The sequence below is a fragment of the Cryptomeria japonica genome, chromosome 9 (assembly GCF_030272615.1).
Source record: "Cryptomeria japonica chromosome 9, Sugi_1.0, whole genome shotgun sequence".
NCBI classification, from domain to species: domain Eukaryota; kingdom Viridiplantae; phylum Streptophyta; class Pinopsida; order Cupressales; family Cupressaceae; genus Cryptomeria; species Cryptomeria japonica.
Window position 1 is genome coordinate 735,956,600 of NC_081413.1, and position 18,074 is coordinate 735,974,673.

General features: G+C 38.3%; 2 protein-coding genes across 3 annotated transcripts in view; both read left to right on the top strand.

Moving 5' to 3' along the window:
• LOC131038648 (uncharacterized) overlaps positions 1 to 18,074 on the top strand; it is an 88,871-nt gene that overhangs the window by 62,433 nt on the left and 8,364 nt on the right. The gene's annotated exons all lie outside the window — the stretch shown is intronic.
• Positions 972 to 3,322, top strand: LOC131858056 (uncharacterized). Its single transcript, XM_059210945.1, has 3 exons — positions 972 to 2,029; positions 2,175 to 2,873; positions 3,004 to 3,322. Exons 1-3 carry the CDS (start codon positions 1,961 to 1,963, stop codon positions 3,220 to 3,222), a joined length of 987 nt encoding a protein of 328 aa, XP_059066928.1. The 5' UTR covers positions 972 to 1,960; the 3' UTR covers positions 3,223 to 3,322.

The window sequence follows — 18,074 nt, forward strand, 5'->3', positions numbered from 1 at the left end:
ACAACAGTGACAGCAATGCCTGTAGTATAACAGCAATAAATATGATTCAAACTCATAGTTGATGACTAAGTCATCGCGTTCGAATTCGTGTTCGAGTTCGGCTACCATGAAATTCGGTTGAAGTTCGGCAAGGGCAAAAAATTCGGAAAAAAATTCGACATTAAATTCGCCTTATATAATTTTTTTTCAAATATAAATAATATATCCAATAAATAATAAAAACAAAAATTAATATATATCTTTTAAATTTAAAAACAAAACAAAAACACTAAATTAACAAAATTAACCTAAGTTACCGGGTTCGCCCCTGGGATGCCCTGGTACGGGTCCGGGTTCGACCGGGTCCGTGGTACGGGTCCGGTTCGACCTGGGTTCGACTAGGGTTCGGAAAACCTAGGGTGGGTTCGACCCTGGTCGAACCCAGTCGAACCCGGGGTCGAACCTAGTCGAACCCGGGCAGACCTAGTCGAACCCGGGCGGCCCATAAAGTTAAAAAACAAAGCAAATTTTAATTTTTTTTCAGTTCTCCTTTTAAAAAGTGAAAATTATAACCTAAAAATCACTTCTAAAACACTTTATTGACACATTTCACCTCATTTGTGTTGCAAACAAATTTTTTATGAGAGCAGGTTGAAGAAAGGTTGAAGAAAATTTGGCTTCCAAGATCAAAGAGGAGGAGTTGAAGACTGATTTTAGAAGCTTCAACAAGTGTTGCAGCATCATTTCCATACATTTTCAAGCTTCCATTGGCTGCAAGAGGTATGTTTTTAAACATTTTTTTCCAACTATTTTGTTTCACAAATTGTCAAACATGAAACTTGAATTTTTTTTCATTATTTAGTTTTTGTTTTTGAATATGTTTATTTTATTTCTTGCCATAGGAACTAGAATGGCATCTACATCTTCCTCCATTGGCAATGAACAAATAATTGCAAAACAAAGAAATGATCCAAATTCTCCCTTATGGAAATATGTGGACATTATAAAACAACTTCTGGGAGGTGGGGGATTCCGTTGGAAATGCCATGGATGTGATATTGAACGTAGTAGTTCATATTATCGGGTGGTAGGTCATTTGTGCGGAATAAAAGGAAGAGGCATCAAAAAATGCCCTGGAAAAAATGGTAAACCTATACCGGATGAGATAGTGATGAAATATATTAGGGAGCATGAGGCGGCAGAAGAGAGGGAAGCTCGTAGATTGAACCAAACCGCATCAAGGAAAACAAGGGGAATGCAAGGCCCTTCTAATCCCAGTATTGTAGTAGAAGACCACCCCTTCTTTGCCACAAATGAACCTCAAAGTGAACCACCCTTGACACGTAAAAGAACAAAGGGGCCTTTAGAAACCGGATTCCAAAATGAGAGTAGAGACAATGCTGATCAAGATATAGTAAGGTGCATTTATGCAAATGGGCTGTCATTCAATGTTGTTCGCTCCCCATATTGGAAGCAAATGATAAAAAGTGTTAATGAGGCACCAAGAGGGTATAAGGGCCCCAGTTATGAGAAGGTACGTGGAACATTATTGGAGAAAGAGGTGAAGAGGGTTGAAGATGCATTGAAACCCATAAGGGATTCATGGGTTGAGACAGGTGTAACAATTGTTTCAGATGGGTGGAAAGATGCTAAAAACCGTCCCTTGATCAATGTCATAGCGGTGTCCCCTAAAGGGGCAATGTTTTTGAGAGTTGTGGATTGTGAGGGCCAAATAAAAGATGGCCAATTTATTGTAGAAATTCTCATCTTTGCCATTGAGTCTGTGGGACCTCGCAATGTTGTCCAAGTCATAACGGACAATGCAAAAAATTGTAGAGCTGCTGGTTTGTTGGTTGAGCAATGCTATGTTCACATCTTTTGGACACCTTGTGCGGTACATTCACTCAATCTTATGCTACAAAGGATTGGGCAAAAAATAAAATGGATCAGAGATGTGTATGTAGAGGCTGAGGACATCTAGATGTTCATCACAAACCACCACATGTCTCAAGGGATTTTTAGAACCTATTCGAATTTGGAGCTATTGAAGGTAAGTGAAATAGTAATTTAATTTTACATTTTTTGATTTTTTTGAATTTTCAATGTTAATAATATCATTGTGTAAGCTATATTGTGTATTCTTCTTTAAAGTTTGGCTTTATTTTTTAATCATTTGGCATTAATTTGTGTTATAGGTTGCTGAGACCCGTTTTGCATCAAACACAATCGTCTTAAGACGACTTGTGAAAGTTAGAGTGGCACTATGCAATATGGTGATCAACACCAATTGGACTGTATGGAAGCAAAGTAGCACTGAGAGGGCAGAAAAAATTAGGGATAGAATATTGAATGAGAAATGGTGGGACCTTGTTACATATCTCCTAAGTATCACTGAGCCCATCATGAGCATGATTCGCTATATAGACATGGATAGGCCTTGCATAGGTGAGATTTATGATGGCATTGATTCAATGCTTGAAAAAATAAAGGTCACTATAAATGAAAAAGAGAATGATCCTCAGGAGAAATTCTTCAAAGAACTGGAAGTAATTATTGTAGAGAGGTGGAATAAGATGACCACTCCTTTGCACCTTCTTGCCTATGCCTTGACACCTAAGTACTATAGCAATCAGTTTCTTGATAAACCAGGAAGGATTCCACCATGGAGAGATCTAGAAGTATCTGATGGGTATAAGGCAGCATTTCTTAGACTATATCTTGATGATGATTTGCGAGATGTTGTTACAAATGAGTTCATAGAATTCGCAAATGGGAATGGTCTAAGTGTTGATGCACTTCGTCATAGATCCAAGAAAGATGCTCATAGTTGGTGGTACTTCCATGGCACATGCTTCCAACACCTACAACCCCTCGCTATAAAAGTTTTATCGCAAGTAAGTTTAATTAATTAAAATTTTAAGTTTACAAGTTTTAGTTTATTTATAGTTTACTTTGTCTTCATAGGTTGCTAGTAATTTTATTTTTATTAATGTATAACTTTAATTGTTTACTTTGTCTTCATAGGTTGCTAGTTCATCTGCTTCTGAAAGAAATTGGAGCACATACTCTTTCATCCACTCAGTAAAGCGCAATAGGCTGCTATCAAAAAGAGCGGAGAATTTAGTATATGTGCATTCCAACCTATGTCTTCTTTCACACAAACAACATGACTACACACAAGGGGAAACAAAGATGTGGGATATAGAGCCAGAGCATACTGATTTGGATGCTCTTGCTTCTTAGCTTCTTGCATTGACACTTGATGACTCGGAAATTGAGCCAACTTATAGTGCAAGTGCAAGTGGCATTGGCTCATGTAATGTCAATGTCAATGTCAATGAGGAGGAGGAGGAGGAGGAGGAGGAGGATGAAGAATTAAATGATCCATTTGATGATTAAACTTTAAGTTTATATTGTTGAAAGTTGAAACAATGATACTTGAATATTTTGTCATTTTGATATTAAACTTGATGTATATGATGCTATTATCAATTATGGTATGATAATTATGCTATGATTACAAGTTTATGTTTGTTTTGTTGTTCATATGATGCTATGTGACATGCATATTTTAATTCATGCTTATAGGCTTCACAAATATCAAAATATATATATATATATATATATATATATAAAATTTACATGTTTTTGTACTAACGAACCCAAACGAACCCAAACCCCTTTTCAAAATTTTGCCGTACCGGCGTACCGGGTTCTTCGAACCCGAACTGGAACCCGAACCTGAACCGGCAAGTTATAAATTAACAAGTAAAAAATAAAAAATGCTATTTAGTATTTAATATAATATTTTACTCTAGTTTAAGTAAGATAGAATAAAGACAAATTAAATATACTAAATATTAATTTATTAATAAAGATTAATATAAATTAAAATTATTAAATAATAAAACTCTTAACCGTAAGGAAAAGAAAAGAAAAATAAATATAAATTAAAATTTTAAAATAATAAAACTCTCACCGTAAGGAAAAACAAACAATAATTTTTTCACGTTTATATTTTAATAAAAAATAATATTATAAAATAATAAACTTCTCCCGTAAGGCAAAAAAACAATAAAACATTTGGGGAAACCTGCGGTGCTTGGGCTTCACGAACACGTAAAACACACACAAACGGAGCACGGACCAGCTTCAGTCGTGCGACGAACAGAGACGGATGACACACAAACAAAGCACGAACAGGTACGACCAGCTTCTGTCGCGCTACGAACGAACTTCAGCTTCACCTGAAACCCTAAAATACGAAACTCGTATTTATGCCGTATGAATTTGAGGTGAACATTTACAAATTTTTAAATTTTTTTATAAATTCGTCGAATTTCAAATCTAAAGCCAAAAATTTAGCGAATGCGGTGACTTAGCATACATTCATCATATATGTGTATACAGAATGCCAGCAAACTTTGTAAAAATTACTTATACACATATATAGGCTACGTCACAGCATTCAAATTTGTGTTCGAGTTGGGCTACCTTGAAATTTAGTTGAAGTTCGACAAGTGCAAAAATTCGGAAAAAAATTCGACATTAAATTTGCCTTACATAATTTTTTTTCAAATATAAATAATATATCCAATAAATTATAAAATTAAAAATTAATATATATCTTTTAAATATAAAAACAAAACAAAAACACTAAATTAACAAGTAAAAAATAAAAAATGCTATTTAGTATTTAATATAATATTTTACTCTAGATTAAGTAAAATAGAATAAAGATAAATTAAATATACTAAATATTAATATTTTAATAAAATTAATATAAATTAAAATTATTAAATAATAAAACTCTAACCATAAGGAAAAGAAAAGAAAAATAAATATAAATTAAAATTTTAAAATAATAAAACTCTCACCATAAGGAAAAACAAACAAATATTTTCACGTTTATATTTTAATAAAAATTAATATAAATTAAAATTATAAAATAATAAACTCTCACCCCGTAAGGCAAAAAAAAATTTAATTTATAAATATGAATAGTAGAAACGAACATTCGGGGAAACTTGCGGCGCCTGGGCAGGGTTCACGAACACGCAGAACACACACAAATGGAGCACGAACCAGCTTCAATCACGCGATGAATGACACACAAACGAACTTCAGCACGACCAACTTTAGTCATGCGACAAATAGAGACGGTGACACAAACAAAGCACAAACAGACACGACCGGCCTCTGTTGCATGACGAACGAACTTCAGCTTCACCCAAAACCCTAAAATAGGAAACTCATATCTATGCCGTACGAATTTGAGGTGAACATTTACGATTTTTTTAAATTTTTATAAATCCGTCGAATTTCGAATCTGAAGCCGAAAATTTGGCAAATGCTGTGACTTAGCATACATACATCATATATGTGTATACAGAAGGCCACCAACCTCTGTAAAAATTACTTATACACATATATAGGCTAAGTCAACGTGTTTGAATTCGTGTTCAAGTTTGGCTACCATGAAATTCGGTTGAAGTTCGGCAAGGGCAAAAAATTCGGAAAAAAATTGGACATTAAATTCGCCTTATATATTTTTTTTCAAATATAAATAATATATCCAATAAATTATAAAAACAAAAATTAATATATATCTTTTAAATTAAAAAACAAAACAAAAACACTAAATAAACAAGTAAAAAATAAAAAATGCTATTTAGTATTTAATATAATATTTTACTCTAGATTAAGTAAAATAGAATAAAGATAAATTAAATATACTAAATATTAATATTTTAATAAAGATTAATATAAATTAAAATTATTAAAGAATAAAACTCTAACCGTAAGGAAAAGAAAAGAAAAATAAATATAAATTAAAATTTTAAAATAATAAAACTCTCACCGTAAGGAAAAACAAACAATAATATTTTCACGGGTTCACCCCATAGCGCAGCGGTACTGCTGCGAGCCTCCCTCAATGGAGGTCGTGAGTTCGATGCACGGGGCTTGGCCCCTCTCCGCCCCTGCCATTCCACATCGTCTATCACTGCACCGGTCTGCTGACTTGGCAGACAACGAAACAAAGGTTTGCTTTGGCCGGAGAGGTAGTTCGTTGTTGGTGCACACCGAGGAGTGATTGATAAATTTGGAGCGTGCTCTTGGCCCCCCCGATGCTCGCTAGTCGATTGCTCTCCGTTCGTTGGCTAGGAAATTGATAGCTGTGCTCTCAGTCTATGTAGGATGCTTCAAAGAGGATGCCTTGGCCCTCGATTCAGAGATGAGGTTCTTCTTGTGATCTCACTGGTTCATAGCTCCAGTCAAAAGCGCTTGCTTAAAAAAAACAAAAAAAAACAAAAAAAAGTAAAATTTTCACATTTATATTTTAATAAAAATTAATATAAATTAAAATTATAAAATAATAAACTCTCACCCCATAAGGAAAAAAACAATAATATTTATAAATATGAATAGCAGAAACGAACATTTGGGGAAACCTGCGGTGCTTGGGCAGGGGTTCACGAACACGCAGAACACACACAAACGGAGCACGGACCAGCCTCAGTCGCGCGATGAACGGCACACAAACGAACTTCAGCACGACCAGCTTCAGTCGCGCGACGAATAGAGACGGATGACACACAAACAAAGCATGAACAGGCACGACCGGCTTTTGTCGTGCGACGAACGAACTTCAGCTTCACTCGAAACCCTAAAATAGGAAACTTGTATTTATGCCGTACGAATTTGAGGCGAACATTTACAAATTTTTTTAAATTTTTATAAATTTGCCGAATTTCGAATTTGAAGCCGAAAATTTGGTGAATGCGGTGACTTAGGTTGATGATATAAGTTACATAATGGTTAACACTACCAGCAATAATTTAGATTTCTGATTTTATTGTTCATAAAAGTGGCTAACTTCAAAATTTTTAATATGGTACTAAAGGTGTATTTGCCACTGTGTAGTATAGTGTGGTATTGTGGTTGGCATGTAGGCCTTTGTAGACATCATTCAACATCATTTTAATGTTGTCATGTTATATTACTGCTGTTATATAGCTGTTCATTGAATCAGAAGTTTGACTCTCTTACTCTCTTATATAAATATATCCCCATCCATGAAACACATCCCCCTGTCTCTATCTGAAATGCCGTGGAACATAGATGCCATTTGCATTAGACATCCAAGGTAATTTGAAATATGAGTCCCTCTCTTACTGCTAACCAAAGATAAATCAAAACAGTTTACCTCAGCCTTAGAAATCCAAGATGATTCTTCCATTGGCCTTTCCTTACATTTTACTAAGTACTCCTCATACTGCTTATTTTTGGTGTTTTTGCTAAACCGACTGGTCAAAACCTCTTCAATCTCTTCTCTTTGTTGTTCTGGTATCTGAATCTTCCGTTGCACTTCTATGTCGCCATCCCTTAGCTTTTCTTAAAGATATTTATATAAGTTAGCAACACTAAAGATTCGTGATGTGCCTAATTTTTTTGGTAGCTCCACTTTATGTAAATTTTTTGAATCAAAACTTTTGGTAATGTTTTAATAACTAAGTTTCTATCTTCAATTTGCTATTTGTTCCAATTGGGAAGATGTCCTCTCCAACTGCAAATTCCTCATGTCTTTTCTTTTTGTCAGCATTCTTCTTTTATCTACCATTCATCCTTTCCAAGCGACTGTGTACTTCCTCTTCTATTCATTGTTTATATCTTCCAATTCTGATACATTCCTTGGACTATTGTCATATGCTACCACAAATGGTGTTTTTCTTCTACTCTCATCTACTGAATTGTTATACGCAAACTTAGTTTGCATTAAAATCATATCCCAATTTCGTGTCTTCTCCCCAACCAAAATTGTCAACAAATTTCCTAAACTCGTATTCACAACTTTTTTTGTCCATTAATCTGTGGGTGATAAGTAGAACTAAACTTCAAATCTATTTTCATCTTCTTCCTAACATCTTTTAAAAGTATCCAATAAAACAGTGTTTTTGTCTGAATCAATACTCCTTGCCAACTTGTGCATTCTCACAACTTCTCTGAAAAATAGATCAGCTATATGTAATGTGTCACTTCTCTGAAAAATAGATCCGCACATCATTTGTTTTCTTGCGTGGGATGAAATGTGTCACTTTAGAAAATCTATCTGTAATTACAAATATAGAATTATGTCCCCTCTGTGTTCTAGGAGACCCTAATAAAAAGTGCATATTGGTACCTTCCCAAGGTCTCTTCGAAACTAGTAATGGTTGATAAAACTCAATATTCTAACTATTTCCCTTAGCTACTTGACAAATTTGACAACCTTGAACATGCTTTCTCACATCCAAATATATTTGTGTCAAAAATAGTTTTCACTTATTAATATAATTGTCTTATCCATTTTAAAATGTCTTGTTAAATGACTGCTATGCTTTTTGATCAAAATTTTCCTCGTTAAGTTTCATGCGGTACATAATTGATGACCTTTAAAATAACATCTCATTTTGAAACAAGTGATCAATCCATTTACTTCTAACTATACTTTCAGCTCTTTACATGCTTTCTATGCTTCCACGATATTAGAATCAGCTTCATGTAAATGCTTCACTGCATCAAATTCTACCACCTGAATTTTCACTTTTGTCATTATATTTTGTCTCGTATTCAATGCATCTGCAATCTTGTTTGATTTTTTGCTCCTATGCTTAATAACAAAAAAATAACTATGCATAAACTCTACCCATCTCACATGTCTCTGATTCAATTTATCTTGATTGTTCAAATATTGTAGATCTTAATGGTTTTATACAATACAAATTCTTTTGGCACTTAATTCATCAACCTTATAAATGTGCTAAATCAACCCAAGGGGCATAACAGTTCTTCATTTGTCTTAAAAGCATTCTTCCATTCATTTCCTTTATTAATTTTGTTCTGATGATAATTGCTTTTCAAATCAATCTCAGTAAAATATTTTGCTTGACTCAAACAATCCGTTATGTCATCTATCCTTTAGCAATAGGAATCTATACTTTATACTGATCTTATTTATTGCTTGTGAGTTTGTCCAGTTTTTCCATTCAACATCCTTCTTGGGTGCTAGTACAATGGGTATTGCACATGGGCTCAGATTTGCTTGGATTAAACCTTTCTTCAACAATTCTTGTGCTTGTTTTTTAAATTTTGCATTCTCTGTTATTGTCATTTTATGTGCAAACTTATTTGGTAAACTTGCTCTTGGAATTAGATCCATGTGGTGACTAATTCTCCTCATTAGTGATAACCAATATGGCACATTATTTGATATGATGTCATAACATGTTGGCGATTTTGTGATTTTCTTTTTCATTTATGATGCCACTAACTTCAGGGATCAACACTAAACAATTTTTGACACTACTGCACACTTGTCTTTCCTTCAACAATACTAAAATACGCTTCCTGTCATTTTTCATCATAGTATATGTGTTATTTCTTCCATCATGTATAGCTTTCTTGTCATATTGCCATGGTCTACTCAACAACGACATACATCCAGCGGCATAACATCACACAAAGCTTCGTCATGATATGTTACTATCTTGAATTTTACTAAACATTATTCACTTATTAGTACTGTGTTCCTTTTGCAACCAAGTAATTTTATATGGACTAGGATGTTCTAGTATCTTCAATTTAAACTTATTTATCAATGGTGACTCTAACAACATTTTCCTTCTATCTTGCATACTGTTTTGAACAAATTCTTCCTTTGTATCGGTTCATCTTCATCCACTACATCTATTCTCAACAAAGCTCTTTGAATGATCAACGATTCACCTTTTTTCGGTTCTTTGTCATGCCCTTGCCATGGAGACTTAGACAAGCCAATCCCCATTTTGAAATAGGATTTAACTAAGTGTAATGACCCTTATATTATGTTCATATATATATATATATGCTCATTATTAATTTAATCATTTCAGTATATTCTTATTATTAAAAAGATTATTATTATTCCCAAATCACTACTAAAGAATTATCCACAATTTATTATTAACTAAATATATATTATTTTACAAGTCTATCCACAATTGACAATTATCTAAATATTACTTACAATTAATAAAATTATCCATTTTTATTATTATTAATATACTTGTTTATTAATATTTATTATTAATATCCTTGTTTTATTAACACCCTTGTTTATTACTAATATCATTGATTATTCATATTTATTATTAATATCATTAATTATTAATGCTTATTATTTTCATGTTTACTAATGTTCATTATTATTATTATTATTATTATTATTTATTATTAAGGTATGCGAGTGAATATCCTCAATTTATTAAAGTTTATTATTAGATTATTCGTCCCTTCCCCACATCAATCAATGTTTATTATTATTACTAATTTACTGATTAGCATAATCAATGCTTTGAAAGCACCGATCTGCATTTAGGGAATAGACGTGACCCATAATCTTGGTGAGGCACGTTTTTTATGAAACGGGTCTTTGGGAGAGGTCATAACCGGTCAATGGTCTTAAATACCATTGACCTTCCCTCTCCTACGTAGCACAGCATATACTCTTGCTTGGGAGGGGGATAAGAGAATGGCATAGGAGACACACACACACGAATAGGAGGAGGAAAGAATACAGAAGAAAATACCAGGAGTCATATTGACTGGAAAATCTCTATGGTATGAATATGTGGATTGGTAATGGTTTCGTAGTATGCTGTTTTATTAGTACAGTTCAGTATAATACAATTAGCACTACTAATATAATATAACAACTGTCACACTGTTTTTTTTGAATGAAAAGGGTAAAAACTTTATTGAAAATCAGAAAAAAACATTACATAGAGAACCAGAGCCCCGAGGCCCCAGAGAAAACAACCAACCCAACCACAAATCAACCAGCTTCGAAACCATCCATGTCCTCAGTGAAAATCTTCTGCAATTCCTGACAGTAGTCCCCAGAGAGATGCTCCCAACCTTCCACTTTCCAATCACTATCATGATCCAAGGCCCACTTGGCCAAGCAGTCCGCCACTCCATTCGATTCGCGAGGAATATGGATGAAGGACACCTGCTCCATTAAAGAGCTAATTTGGAGAATCTGTTGAGCAATCCCTGCCAACTGCCACTGAATCCCACTCACCTTCTACTCAGACAACAAGTTAACAACAATTTGTGAATCCGATTCACAAATCACCTTCCTACAACCCAACGCCAAAGCCCGCTCCAGTGCATAAAGAATCGCAAAACCCTCCATAAAATTGTTAGACTGCCATCCTTTATGCATCGAAAAGAAGAAAACAACCCCCCCCCTGCTATTCCTGCCAACAACCCCTACGCCAGGGCCTGGGTTATCCCTAGATGAGCCATTAGTGTTAGTCTTGATAAACTCATCCTGAGGGGGTATCCACCTTCCCACCCTTTGCACCTTCTTAATAGCCCGTCTACCTCTCCTGACACAAGCAAAGGTTGGGAATAACTCCTGCAATCCAAGCCTACTCACAATATCTGCCTCATCTCTACCCAGCGGGAAATTCACCTCACACTTAGCTTCCACTGTCTCCTGAATCATAACAGTGATCCTATTCCAAACTTGTTGAACAAACACTTTGGCCTCACGAAAAATCCTCATGTTCCTTTCAAGCCAGATCTGCCGCAGAATGAAGATGGGCCCAATATACCAGACAATCTGGAGGAAGGAGGACGAAATAGGAGGTCTGCCCAAACTGCTCCAAAATTCCACCAGAGAATCTGCATGGACACAAGGATGCTTCCACACCTCCCACCAATAGTGCTACATAAGCATAGAGAAGGGGCATCTGAAGAACAGATGAGAGGAATCTTCCTCTTCATTACCACACAAAACACAGATAGAAGGCCCCAAGAATCCCCGCTTGTGGATATTGTCCCAAGTAAGACACCTATTCCAAGCTAAAGTCCAAGCAAAGCAGTTACACTTCGGCCAAGAAGCATTATTCCACACCTGTTTCCACCAGTTCACTTCTCTTCCCTCTAGTCTTCGGCTCATCAATTCCCAGTAACCACTAGCCACAGAAAAGACGCCCTTAGGATTTGGAGACCAAGCAAGCCCATTCCTACCCTTCAGAGAGCTACAGTGTCTATTCGTCAAAATGCCCTGCAGCTCAGCACATTCTTCCTCCATCCCAACCACTGGCCACTCATTAGGATTCTTCCACCGCTCCAAATCCAGCTGACCACACCTATAGACAACCTTAAAATCACTCACCCTTGACCATCCCGCGTCCAAAAACCTCTGGCCCAGGTTTCCAAGGTTAGGAAACTGATCAAGGATGGGAGGGTATCCATCCCAAGAGTCATTCCAAAAAAGGACCTCTTCCCCCCTTCTGCAAATCCAAAGAAGCCCTGCCTTAATGAGAGAAGCCCCCCTCTTGAGCGTGTACCAGATCGATGAGCCCTTTCCTTCAAGCGGATATCTAGGGATTTCCTCCAACGGAATCCTCTGCATATATTTGTTGGCCAGAATCCTGGCCCAACCTCGATCCTGCTCAACACACCACCTCCAGTACAATTTAGCTGCAAGTGCCTCCCCAAAAAGAATAGACTGCCTTAACCCAAGCCCCCCCGACTGCTTCGGGCTACACATCAGGTCCAATTGACCAGACTCCACTTGGAAGAGGAGAGATTTCCTGCCCATAAGAATTGCCTAGCCAGAGAGTCCAAACCCTTCAAGAACCACTTAGGAGCCACCTGAAGCATACATCGATAGGTCGGCAGAGCCTGAACCACCAATTGAATCAGTTGAACCCTCCCCGCAAAGGATGTAATGTCCCCTTCTCAGTGATGCTCTTTCAGTGGTCCATTAGCCTATTCCTGAGACCCGTAGGCTAGGTGGAATGAGTAATCAGGGTCTAGCATCGATGAAACGAGGACTTACTATTTTTAGTAAGTCAGGGAATGACCATTCTGGTACCACTGTCCTACTGAGCCCTCCTTGCTTTGCCTCTGGCCGCGATGATCATATTTTTCTGAGCATTAATTCTTGACTTACTATTTTTAGTAAGTGGCTGTGTGGCACAATTCTATTTTTGGCAGTAGACAGGGTTCTGAATTCTGCAGCAATCTGTGGTCGTTCGGGCTCAGTTTCATCTTGGTGGTGATAATAATCAGTGCGGGAGACATTTGCAACATAATTAAATATCAGTTCCTTTTCCTAAGGTTAATATTTAATTAATCTATTTATTGGCTATTGGTTTATTAAATTTTGGATTAATGCCTATTTAATCCTAAGTTTGGCGAAATTTAGTTGTTTTATGGAATGAGAAATATTTTAGAAGGGATATTATTTCACTTTGCATCGCTAATATGTGCTTAAGTGTTTAACGTGGGTCCTCCCCTTTCTTGGGCGTGACTGTTGACTTAGGAGAATGGGCGCTACACTTGGGTCCACATGTAAGTGGAATGAAATTCAAATGCAAGCATGGAATTTGGAGGGATGTCATTTGAATTTGAAGAATGAAGTTATAAATATGAGGCTTGGGTTCCCATTTGGGGCATCTTGAAAATCTGTAATGTTATGCTGTTGGAATGGCGACAGAACTTGAGGCTTTGGAGTGCGTCTCCCTAGTGCTACCCGGTTTCGTACTTGAAATACAGTACCTAGCTGTGCCTTGTATTCTTCTACAATTTTCAGAGCTTTGCCATTGACATCTTGGTGTTGCAACGATTCTGGAACTTGCTGGTTTTGCCTGTGGCTGAAGCACATTTTTGTTCACATCTCTCTACTGGAGCGTCTGACAGTTATGGGTATCATTCCTATCTTCCTTCCCAGCACTGGCAAACAAGTTTGTAAGTTTTTAGCACGTTTGTTTGAGTATTGAATTAATTATGCAAAATCGAAATTCTTAGTCTAGGTGTGGGTTTTCTGCCTTGCATTGGGATGCGTGCAAATTAGATAAGGGTCTTTTGGGGGTGTTGTTTTGATTGGTTACCATTGCATATGTTGTACGGTGGGTTTGGGACTAGTTTGAGCTAATTCGGATGAAAAATGAGGGAGTTATGAATATTTTGGCATTTCTCTAGGCTGCTAGTCTGTGTTTCCAGCCTGCAGATTGGTTGTAACAGAAATTTATATCTTTATCATAGAAATCTGCATTACTCTCCTTCTATCATTTCTATTATTGTAAGGTTAGGTAGTAGTACTACTAACCAGTTCTATCTTTGTAATTCTCATCCCGCTGAATAAGTGGAAGAGGCTGGCTTGCCACCTGATATGCAACAATTTTGTAATTTTCAGTCCTCCCGCTGAATAAGTGGTCGAGTGATAAGTTTAATGTTTTGGTCCTCCCGCTGAAATATGCGGTAGAGTGATTGTTAATGTAATGTCCTCCCGCTGAAATTCGCGGTAGAGTGATTGAACTTCAGTTTCTTGTAATCTTTCCCTTGGTCGGTTTACCGCCAAGAAGTTTAGTTTCTATCCTGTTGGATAAGTAGAAGGGGCTGGCTTGCCGCCCATGCATTGTAATTTTCAGTTTGTTTATTGATGCTGACGATCCCCGGAACACCGTATGCTCTCACCCTCGTAGTTTGGGCTCTCGGTGAACAAAAGGTGGAAGGGTTCCCTTTCAGTTGTTTTGCTTATTACTCTAACCTTAACGGGTTATTTGTTGTGGATGAATTGTTATTGGCCTAAAAAAACAAAAAAAAAATTAGTGGGATATTACAAAGGATAACCATCTATGAGTCCAGTGATCAACCTTCGATCGGAATTTATCCAAGATTCCCTGCCACGACTCCCTAGGAGGGTTGCCAGGAGAGATAGGAATTCCTAAATAGGTCAAGGGCAGGGAGCCAATTTGGAATCTCAGTATAAAAGCAATCCTCCTTTGAATAGCTTCAGGAGTGTTGAAAAAGAGGATAGAAGACTTATCCTCATTAATCAACTGGCCAGACGCCGCAAGATAAACATCCAGGACCTTACGCATATTAGAAGCTTCATTGATCCGAGCTAGCCCCATAAGGGCTGTATCATCCACAAACTGCAAGTGAGACTGCGGCTGCAAGTCATTACCCCAACTCCAACCTTGAATATTACCGAGGCCCACATTATGCTTAATCAGCCTCCCCAGACCCTCAGCAAGAAGAATGAATAAATAAGGGGAGAGGGGATCCCCTTGGCGGAGACCCCTAGAAGCACCGAACAGCTCAGTATGGTCCCCATTGATAAGCACCGAGAAAGAGGTGGACGTAACACAACTCATAACCCACTGGATCCACTCGTCCGCAAAACCAAAAGCCTTGAGGATCTTCTGAAGGAAGGACCACCGAACTCTATTGTACGCCTTAGCCATATCCAACTTGATAAACATAGCCTTTTCCTTGGAGGATGCCATAGAGTGAATGGTCTCCGTAGCAATGACCACCCCATCTAGAATTTGGCGGCCTTCCACAAACCCACTCTGCTCCTCCGAAATAACATTCCCCAGACACTTCTTCAATCTATCTACTATCAGTTTAGAGATGATCTTATAAATCACATTGCAAAGAGAGATAGGGCGGAACTGGCCTAACCGGTTGGCCCCTTCACACTTGGGGATTAAAGCAATGAAGGTCGCATTCAAAGCCCTGAGCATCTGCTTATTTCTCTGGGACTCTTGGACAACATCCAATAGATCTAGCTTAATAATATCCCAAAACTCTTGAAAGAATTTAGCCGGGAACCCCTTTGGTCCAGGAGCCTTCCCTTTCCTCATGTGGAAGACAATCCTCTCAAGTTCTTCCATCAAGATAGGAGGCAAAAGCTGCTCATTCATCTCCCTCGAGACAAGAGAAGGGATGCAAGCCAGAACCGGATTCTCCGACACTGTTTCCCCCTGAGATTCTTCCCTAAAGAGGGATTGGAAAAATTGAAGAGACTCCCTAGACATCTCCTGCAAGGATAAGCACTGCTCACCTCTATCATTAACTAGAACAGGAATGGAATTTCCGTGTCTCCTTGCTTTCACAGAGTTGAAGAAGAAAGTAGTATTCTTGTCCCCCTCCTTCAGCCAATCAATGCGAGCTCTCTGTTTCCAATAAATTTCTTCCCTAATCTCCCATTCCTCGACCACCTTGACAACCTTGTCTTCCTCTCTAAGCAATTCCTCCGACAACCCATGGTCTCTGATTTCCCTGATGATCTCATTCAACACAATTTGGGCAGCTTTCTTCTCATGAAAGATGTTCCCAAACCCTTGACGGTTCCACTGTTTAAGCTGACGCTTAACAAATTGCAATTGCTTGGCAAAAGAGAACATGGCAGTGCCAAAGGCCGCCCTGGCTTTCCTCCACCAGTCCGCGACCAGAACCTGCAAAGAGTGGTCCCGAAGCCACATAAGTTGAAATTTGAATGAAGGCAAGCGGGCAACCCGAGCTGAAGACGAAACCAACTTGATGGGCCAATGATCCGACCCGCTCTAGTCAAGAATCTCAGAAGTTGTGGATCACCCCCCGCCAATCCAAAAGCAAGAAACCAGAAAACGATCCAACCGTTCAGCAATCCAATTCTCTCCCACCCTCCTGTTGTTCCAAGTGAACAAGCCATTGCTAGGCTTGATGTCAACCAGCTGCAGCAGGGAGATACTATCCTGGAAAAGGACAGAAGAAGGTTCCAACTCCATTACACCCCCCTTCTTCTCACTCAACTCCAGAATGGCATTGAAGTCTCCTGCCATAATCCAAGGATGAAAGGGGGCCAACCTTCGCATACCAGCAACATGAGACCATAAGTTTTGCTTACCCTGAAGATCAATGGGAGCATAAATATTTGAAAACAAGATGAATTCCCTAGTCTTGAGACTAGATAGCACCCCGGATAACGAGGATGTGGAGGCGGCCCACCAGACAGGGCGGAGCCTTAAAGGGTTCCAAAGACAGGCCACCCCTCCCAAGGGACCAGCTGCCCCAACACACTGACACTCGCCTCGCCCCCACAGCTTTGGCACAAGACCCATCATACTCTCCACTGAAAGTTTAGTTTCTTACAAGAAAAGGACATGAGGTGAATGATTCCTAATCAAATCCCGAACAACTTTTTGTCTAGGGCCGCTGTTCAAGCCCTTTACATTCCATGAGAGTACAATCATTTGGGAGGGTTGGAAAAGTGAGAATCCAAAGTCTTTACTGACCTTGACTCAACCAAATTCTCTCCCATCATTTTGATTTTATCTAAATCCTTCTTTCTGCCAGTCATTTTGATTTTATCTAAATCCTTCTTTCTGCCAGCCTTTGAGATTTTTTCTGAAGCACTTTTCTTAATATCTTTTTGATGAAGACCCAGGTGAACAGAAGACTTACTAGTCTTAGCTCCAGCCGGTTCCAATTTCAAGGCTATTGAGGACGCCTCCCCCCCACCCAAATTCACCTCCGAACCAGGAATGAGTCCCAGCTCGGCCCCTACAACCTGCTCCATCTCCATTTGTTGGCTTCTAGTCACTAACAAGGCCTGGGAAAAGTCCTCCATAACTCTTTCCGGAGCCCCCCCTGAAGCCCCCTGATCCAAAGGGGTTAACCTCGGATTCACTTCCTGTTGGCTGAGGTCGTCCAATGCTTCAAATCTGTTAAAGGTATCCTCCTCCTGTCTCTCCTGAAGGGACCTCTTCTGGCCTCGATTTCTGTTCCTTGTCTTAACTGAAACAAAACGCTCAGCACCCACAACATCAGCCACCATAGCACTTTTTCCTTTATTAGCCCTATCTTGACTCTAGGCCGGTTGTTGAGGTTGGTGCACCACTGGTTTATATCTAGGGCATTTACGTTGTAAATGACCATACTCATGACACAGACGACAACGAAAAAGTAAAGTCTCATAGTCTAGCTGTTGAACCCATGAGTAAGAACCCGCACACATATCAATAGCATCTGGTAATGGTTTACTAAGATCAATTTCAACACAAATGCGCGCAAAGGTCATTACCTTTCTCCCTAGGGTTTGCGATGAAGATCCCACTGGTTTTCCCAACAGTGCAGCTAGCATCCATAACACCTCCTCTCGATAGCATTCCACTGGAAGACGTGGTAGATGAACCCATACCGGAACCTTGTTTGGGAGCTCCTCCGAAGGGTTAAACCCCGCATGCCAAGGTTTGATGAACAACCCCACTTGGTTGTAAAAATACAGG